Raw genomic sequence first — 7685 nt, 5'->3', positions numbered from 1 at the left:
TCACCAAGTTCAAGGCAAACCCTAAACCCTAAACCCTAAACCCTAAACCCTAAACCCTAAACCCTAAGCCCTAATGTTTGGCCCTTTTGCATGCGGCCAGGGCTTTGAACAGGCCCTTCATTTACGGCAAAGTTTGCCCCCCAGAACGCATGGCTATCCTCACTAACCCTAAACCCTAAACCCTAAACCCTAAACCCTAGCTCCAACACTGGACCCTGCAGCCTAAGCGGGGAGGAGGAGCGCAGAAAAGAGGGCCTGCGCGGGCTTTGGGGGCTTCGGGGTTCAGGCACGGTGCAGGGATTAGGGTTTAGGGTTTAGGGTTTAGGGTTTGGGGTTTGGGGTTTGGGGTTTGGGGCGCAGAATGAAAGCTCCTTCAACACTCTTAAAGAAACAAAAGTCGGAGACAATGCAATTGACATTCCGTGCGCTAACGTCGTCATTCAAATCTCCTTCAACTTTGCTTCCAGGTCAGCAGCAGCAGCAGCAGCATCGCAGAAGCAGCAGCAGCAGCAAGAGTAGCGTAGCAGCAGCAGCAGCAGCAGCAAGAACAGCAGTAGCAGTAGGAGGAGTAGCAGCCCGACTAGCCCCGGATGACGAGTAGGAGCCTCAGCCGCACAGCAGCGCAGCAGCAGCTGCAGCAGCTGCAGCAGCAGCTGCTGCCGCTGCAGCAGCAGCAGCAGCTGCACGTACGTACACCGCAGGCGGCAGGAGGCGCAGCGGCTGGGGCGGATTTTGCGGGCAAAGCCGCGCGGCGCGGAAGAAGACGGAGGGTTTAATGCTTACTTTTATTCTTTAATAAGCAAAGACACTTTGGAAATGGTTTACGCGGACAAGCGGCAGCAGTTCATCATCGACCAGGCAAACCCTAAACCCTAAACCCTAAACCCTAAACCCTAAACCCTAGGCCGCGCGCGCGGCCGCGGCGCGCCGCAGGGGGCCTGCGAGCTGCGGTTTGGGGCTGGGCCGCTGCTGCAGGGCCTTTCGGACAAAGGTTTAGGGTTTAGGGTTTAGGGTTTAGGGTTTAGGGTTTAGGGTTTGCTGCTGCAGGGCTATTCGTACAAAGTGCTGCACTGCAGAGACCTGCCGCTGCAGCAGCAAACCCTCGTCTACGGGGATCGGGATCGGCAGCAGGCGCTGCTGCGGGACATTTTGTTGAGTGATGATTTGGACAAAAGTTTGGATGAAGATGAAGACGAAGGGGCTTATTTGCCGCAGCAGGAGCAGCAGCAGCAGCAGCAGCAGCAGCAGCAGCAGCAGCAGCACGAACAGCAGCCCAACGTCCGCGTCGTCCAGGGAGGACTCGCCGGAATTTCAGGCAAGCCTTCCACTTACAGCTTCGCCCCCTAGGGTTTGGGGTTTAGGGTTTAGGGTTTAGGGTTTAGGGTTTAGGGTTTAGGGTTTAGGGTTTAGCATCATGTGCGCCCGTGACTATAGATGAAGTCAGATATGTATAACATAAATATGAATATAAATAACAGATATAAATAGAAATGACAAAATATAAATATATAAATATAAATATAAATATAAATATAAATATAAATATAAATATAAATATAAATATAAATATTAAATATAAATATAAATATAAATATAAATATAAATATTAAATATAAATATAAATATAAATATAAATATGAATATAAATATAAATATAAATATAATTATAAATATAAATACAAATATAGTTATAAATAAGAATATAAATATTAATTACAATTATGAATTATAACTGCAGACATAAATGCCGTCAGTATGAATATAGCCTTCGTGCAAAATTGCTTCCTTGTATCGTTTTTGTTCATTTTTCGAGCTTTTTTGACTCAAAAGGATTAAATTTGATCGCTAAATTGTTTTCTTTTTATTTTAAATGGTATTTCTTTTTCATTTTGCGTTTTTTCTGTTCTTTTTGCTCCTTTTCAGGCTTTGAGGCCCCCCGGGGGCCCCCCCGCAGCGCGCGGGGCCCCAAGCCCGCGGCGGAGATGCACCCGATGTTTCGCCGTTTCCACAGCAACAAGCCTTAAATTGAAATATAAATTGAAATAAAATAAATAAATTTATTATTTTATTCCTTTTTAATTTATTTATTACTTATTTGCAATTCAATTCGCCACTTTGACCCGCTTTTCAGCTTTCCGAGGCTGCCGAAACGAGGCGCTGCACGCGGTGTCTGTACACAACAGCAAGAGAGCCTGGAAGGAATAAATTGAATTGAAAACGAAAGCAGATTTATTTATTTCAAAGTTTTATTTATTTTTAGTTTAAATTTATTTGCACTGTTTTGATTTCGAGGATTTTAAGGATACGACGCAACGGGAGTGCCGGGTGTCTAGACACCTGGCGTGCATGCGCTCGCTGCACAGAAGATATCCGCAGCGCGCTTTTATGCACAATTGATGTATTGATGTTTATAATTTAAACTGAAATTACAAACAAATAAATATTTAAAATATATATTTATGTTCAGATTCAGATTTAGTTTTGTATTTATGCATGATCATTCGAGTGTATCTACAGGTGCGCGTTTCTCTGCACACCGGATGTTCGGGGTTCAACTGGAAACTTCAAACGGAAAAAAAGATATATTTACACTTTTATATTTGCAGTTTTGTTTTATTGTTTTATTTTGAAAGCTTTAAAGTATTTTAAAAGCGCCAATTCCACAATTCATAAAAATGCCAATTCCAAAAAAAACGGCGTCGGCGCGCCAGCTGTAGATACACTCTGGAGTGTACGTACACTCCAAATAACGCACATCTTCACTTGCACCTTTTTTTCCTTTTAAGAGCACTTTCTTTCTATTTTGTTTCTATTTTAAAGTGTAATTGATTAAAATTTAATTTGTATTTGCAAATAAAGCTAAATTTGATTGAAATAAATACCAATTTGCGGACTTCTGCAATATTGATATCCACATAAACCCTAAACCCTAGATCTGCTTATCATAGACTGTGAGTGTGTATACCAGCGCATGCACTTATTTAGAGCCTTTTTGCAATAAATAACATTTATAAATATATATATTTACATACATACAAACATATATAATATATATATACATATATATATATATTTTTTTTTTATTTGTACCATACAACAAACATCTATACCTGCAGCTGACACAGATGCAGTGTAAACCCTAAACCCTAAACCCTGATACGTTGACGATGTAAACCCTAGACTCTAAACCCTAAAGTTCCTTAAACTCTAAACCGCCGTAAACCCCAGACTCTAAACCCTAACGTTCCTTAAACCCTAAACCCTAAACCCTAAACCCTAAAAGGCCGTTGACACTTTCGCGCTATGCCGCAAGCCACACATTGTGTAGATACAAGCTGCTGCAGCAGCAGCGCTGCTGCGCTTCAGCAGCAGCAGCAACGAAGCAATAAAACCCTAAGAAGTTGCCCGCAGCTGCTGCTACAGTTCCTGCTGCTGCTGCTGCTGCTGCTGCTGCTGCAGTCTACTGCACTATTAAATTTCTCCTCGAGTTAAGGAAAAGCGAAGCTACTAGCCCCCCTTCTGCTGCTGCAGCAGAGGGACCCCCCCTGCTGCTGCTGAAGTTGCTGCTGAGGCTGCTGCTGCTGCTGCTGCTGCAGCCCGTCCCTGTTGGCAGCACGCGATGAGCCAGTAGAACCCTCGGGAACATTTGGCTGCAGCTGCTGCAGCGGCTGCAGCAGCAGCAGCAGCAACCAGCAGCAGCAGCAGCGAGCACCAGACGCGGGACCTGCTGCAGCATTTTTCGCTGCACGGCTGCAAAACATTGGGTCTTGCTGTTGCTGCTGCATTGGCTGCTGTGCCGTTCTGCTGCTGCTGCTGCTGCTGCTGCTGCTGCTGCTGTAGTTCTGCGCGCCCGCACTTTAGTTTAAGTGTTTGGGTGCGGAATGGTAAAGAGACTTGAGAACGAACCTGCAGCAGCAGCAGCAGCAGCAGCAGCACATGCCTAGCCCTTGAAGGCGAGCGCACCGGAAAGCAGCAGCAAAAGCAGCAGGAACAACAGCAGCAGCAGCAGCAGCAGCAGCAGCAGCAGCAACAGCCTTACGCCTCAGCAAGCAGCGTCTCGATCTCTTGTGGGCCCCATGTTGTCGTTGGGAAATTTTGAATAAACAGTATCATCTGCAGCAGCAGCAGCAGCAGCAGCAGCAGCTTTCGCAATTAAGCTCGCGCGCAGCAGCAAATCGCTGCTCAGCAGCAGCAGCAAACACCTAGAAGCGACCATCGCAATCAACAGCAGCAGCAGCAGCAGCAGCAGCAGCAGCACTTATTTTTTACCTGCTGGAAATCCATTTGCTTCAGCTGTCTCGACCAGTTTACGAGAAAAACTGAACACAAACGAGCTGCAGACACTTTGCTGCTGCTACAGCAGCGGCAGCAGCAGCAGCAGCAGCAGCAGCCGCTGCAGCAGCCCCTAAGCCTGAACACAGCCCCAACGCGGAGCAGAGGCTCTTCACCTAGAGCTGCCGCTGCAAACTTTTTGCCCGCAGCAACAAGAGCAGCAGCAGCAGCAGCAACAGCACAGCAGCAGCAGCAACAGCGCAGCAGCAGCAACAGCACAGCAGCAGCAGCAGCAGCAACAGCGCAGCAGCAGCAGCACCTGCACAGACGTAGACGTGGAAGTCCGAAAAGCCTTCCGCCTGCTCCGCTATGTAAGTATCCCACAGTCGAATTACGCAGCTCAGAGGGAACTCCCTGCAGCAGCAGCAGCAGTGCAGCAGCAGCAGTGCAGCAGCAGCAGCAGCAGTGCAGCAGCAGCAGTGCAGCAGCAGCAGTGCAGCAGCAGCAGCGGTAAAGCAGCAGTAGCAGCTGTACAGCTGCAGCAGAGGCAGACAGTGACCTCAGCAGACAGCAGAACAAGCAGCAGCAACGGACATAAGAGAAGCACCAACCAAGAAAAGCAGCAACAGCAGCAGCAGCAGCAGCAACAGCAGCAACAGCAGCAGCAGCAACAGCAGCAGCAGCATACCGCATGAGCAAGCAATTCATCCAGCGGAAAGTGACCTGCAGCAAATCGACCCCGTGGTCTTCCAGGTGCTGGTAAAGGCCTTCTGCAGCAGCAGCAAAGCGGCAGCAGCAGCAACAGCAGCGAGTCTCTGCATCAATTGCTGCTTGCTCAGCAGCAGCAGCAGCAGCCAATGCCACAGCAGCACAGGGGCTGGCCTGCAGCAGCAGCAGCAGCAGCAGCCAATGCCACAGCAGCACAGGGGCTGGCCTGCAGCAGCAGCAGCAGCAGCAGCAGCAGCAGCGCAGGGGCTGGCCTGCAGCAGCAGCAGCAGCAGCAGCAGCAGCAGCAGCAGCAGCAGCAGCGCACCATCAACCCTTTTGACGATGTCCCGCAGCCGAACGACAAGGCGGCGAATGCCCGGCTGTCCGAACGTGTAGTGATCCTGCAGCAGCAGCAGCAGCAGCAGCAGCAGCAGAAGCAGCAGCAGCAATAATCTGAGCTGTGCTTGAAGCCGCAAACTGCAGCAGCAGCAGCAGCAGCAACTGCACTACGCGCGGAGGGAGCAGCCCTTTGTGATCCACGACGCAAGCAAGCAGCAGCAGCAGCAGCAGCAGCAGCAGCGGCAGCAGCAGCAGTAGCAGCAGCAGCAGTAGCAGCAACAGCAGCTGCAGCAGCAGACCTGAATATGGGCCAGCAGCTTCGCGAGACACCAAAAGCTGTCCGCCTCAACCTGCAGCAGCACTTCCTCGTCTACCTGCAGCAGCAGCAAGCAGCAAAACCTCAGCTCGTGCTGCTGCTGCTGCTGCTGCTGCTGCTGCTGCTTTGCTGCTGTTGCTGCTGCTCCTTTTGCTGCAAGGCCTCACCTCGTCAATAGAAAGCTCCTCGGGATCTCTCCCTGAGAAGCAGCAGCAAGCCGTAAACCCTCAGCAGAAAGTCCCCACTTCAAACCCTAAACCCTAAACCCTAAACCCTAAACCCTAAACCCCAAACCCTAGAGGCCCCTGCTGCCATTTTTCCAGATACAGGGGACACACGCAGCGAAGTCTCTAAACCCTAACGGCACTCCAGAGCACTTCGAGGACCCTAAACCCTAAACCCTAAACCCTAAACCCTAAACCCTAAACCCTAAACCCTAAACCCTAAACCCTACCGAGCGCTGCGTGTAGGAACACTGCGACGAAGGGAGTCAGTAAATCATTAATGCCCTGAGAACAATTTGAACAGCAGCCACCCTTAAACCCTAAACCCTAAACCCTAAACCCTAATCTCTAAACCCTAAACCCTAAACCCTAAACCCCAAGTGCGCACCTGCACATAGCCGCTGGCCGGGTGTTTGACAGCCCACAGAAATAATGCGCGCTCCATACCCCTGCAGCAGCAGCAGCAGCAGCAGCAGCAGCAGCAGCAGCAGAACAGATTGCAGCAGCACAGCCCGCGTAAAGTCCAGCAACGACAGCTGCGCTGCTGCTGTAGGCGCTGCTGCTGCTGCTGCTGCTGCTGCCTGAGTTGCTGCCAGCGCAAAGCAGCAGGTGGGTGCATCTGTGCCCTGGTCAACCCTAAACCCCAAACCCTAAACCCTAAACCCTAAACCCTAAACAGCAGAAGGTAAACCGCCGCCCCAAGGGCCTCCACCGCCTCTGCCGCTGCTCAGCTGCGCCTTGCACGAGAGCTAAGGCCTAGACCCTAGGGCTTAACGCTTAAGGGTTAGGGTTTAGGGTTTAGGGTTTAGGGTTTAGGGTTTAGGGTTTACAGCTGAATGCGGGGGTGGGCAAAGAACTTCCTGCCCGCGTGAGTCCGCGGCAAGTCCACGCGAAGCTGCTTCAGCAGCTTCACTTCTTCTGCTGAAGCTTCTCCTCTGCTGTAGTAGTGCTGCAGCAGAAGCAAACCCGAGGGTTTAGGGTTTAGGGTTTAGGGTTTAGGGTTTAGGGTTTGGGGTTTGGGGTTTGGGGCGCGGCGCCGCGGCGGCGGCTGCTGCTCGCGCCAGCCCGTAACTCCCCACCGAACTGCCTCCACGAGGGTTTAGGGTTTAGGGTTTAGGGCTAGGGTTTAGGGTTCAGCGATTAGGGTTTAGGGTTTAGGGTTTGGGGAAGGCTGGGGGCTCCTACCTGGACCAGTTCTTGGTAGTCCGCCCTCTTCTTCGCCAGCGCTGCAGCAGCAGCAGCAGCAGCAGCAGCAGCAGCAACATGCGGTAGCAGCATCCACAAGCGGCAGCAAAGGCAGCAGCAGCAGCAGCAAAACCCAGCAGCTGCTGCAACAAAAGCAGCAGCAGCAATATCTAATCAAACTACAGAGCACCAGCAGCAGCAACACAAGGCAGCAGCAGCAACTCGCGGCAGCAGCAGCAGCAACAGATGCAGCAACTCCGTAGTGCGCATAGAAGGCCCCAGCAAGACAAGCCCCAAACCCTAAACCCTAAACCCTAAACCCTAAAGTCTAAGCCTTAAGTACCTGCGTCTTTCCTGTCGCGAGTTAGCGGCAAATATCCCTGAGAGGCATTCAGCAAACCCTAAACCCTAAACCCTAAACCCTAAACCCTAAACCCTCGGATCCAGGCCGCGGTGGGCTGCCGTTTGCAGCGGCCCGGTGGCAGCGGCAGCAGCAGCAGCAGCAGCAGCAGCAACGCGCTCAGCGACAGCAGCGCCGACGACAATCCGCAGCAGCAGCAACATGAGCAGCAGCAGCAGCGGCAGCAGCAGCAGCAGCAGCAGCAGCAGCAGCAGCAGCAGCAGCAGCAGCAGCAGCAGCT

The 7685-nt window shown here is 51.1% G+C and overlaps 5 protein-coding genes across 5 annotated transcripts; 3 read left to right on the top strand and 2 right to left on the bottom strand.

Annotated features, from left to right (window-relative positions):
- Window positions 1–590: 590 nt before the first annotated feature.
- ENH_00011530 (hypothetical protein) lies at window positions 591–1347 on the top strand (the record flags this gene model as incomplete). The annotated part of the gene is made up of 2 exons (XM_013578918.1): window positions 591–686; window positions 1048–1347. The coding sequence occupies 2 exons, from the start codon at window positions 591–593 to the stop codon at window positions 1345–1347; spliced, it is 396 nt and encodes a 131-aa protein (XP_013434372.1).
- Window positions 1348–3460: 2113 nt separating this feature from the next.
- ENH_00011520 (hypothetical protein, conserved) lies at window positions 3461–3736 on the bottom strand (the record flags this gene model as incomplete). Its single annotated transcript, XM_013578917.1, has 1 exon — window positions 3461–3736. One exon carries the CDS (start codon window positions 3734–3736, stop codon window positions 3461–3463), a length of 276 nt encoding a protein of 91 aa, XP_013434371.1.
- A 145-nt stretch (window positions 3737–3881) lies between these two features.
- ENH_00011510 (hypothetical protein, conserved) lies at window positions 3882–4967 on the top strand (the record flags this gene model as incomplete). The annotated part of the gene is made up of 2 exons (XM_013578916.1): window positions 3882–3884; window positions 4482–4967. 2 exons carry the CDS (start codon window positions 3882–3884, stop codon window positions 4965–4967), a joined length of 489 nt encoding a protein of 162 aa, XP_013434370.1.
- Window positions 4968–5129: 162 nt separating this feature from the next.
- ENH_00011500 (hypothetical protein) lies at window positions 5130–5432 on the top strand (the record flags this gene model as incomplete). Its single annotated transcript, XM_013578915.1, has 1 exon — window positions 5130–5432. The coding sequence occupies one exon, from the start codon at window positions 5130–5132 to the stop codon at window positions 5430–5432; it is 303 nt and encodes a 100-aa protein (XP_013434369.1).
- Window positions 5433–5486: 54 nt separating this feature from the next.
- ENH_00011490 (TBC domain-containing protein, putative) lies at window positions 5487–7424 on the bottom strand (the record flags this gene model as incomplete). Its single annotated transcript, XM_013578914.1, has 8 exons — window positions 5487–5507; window positions 5619–5693; window positions 5803–5834; window positions 6090–6144; window positions 6248–6308; window positions 6690–6808; window positions 7045–7085; window positions 7388–7424. Coding segments are annotated over 8 exons (441 nt in total), but the record flags the coding sequence as incomplete, so codon positions are not given.
- Between the last annotated feature and the right edge of the window lie 261 nt (window positions 7425–7685).

The sequence above is a fragment of the Eimeria necatrix genome, genomic scaffold, assembly GCF_000499385.1.
Source record: "Eimeria necatrix Houghton genomic scaffold, Enh_scaff1356, whole genome shotgun sequence".
Taxonomy (NCBI): Eukaryota; Apicomplexa; class Conoidasida; order Eucoccidiorida; family Eimeriidae; genus Eimeria; species Eimeria necatrix.
This window is presented reverse-complemented; position numbering and strand designations above follow the sequence as displayed.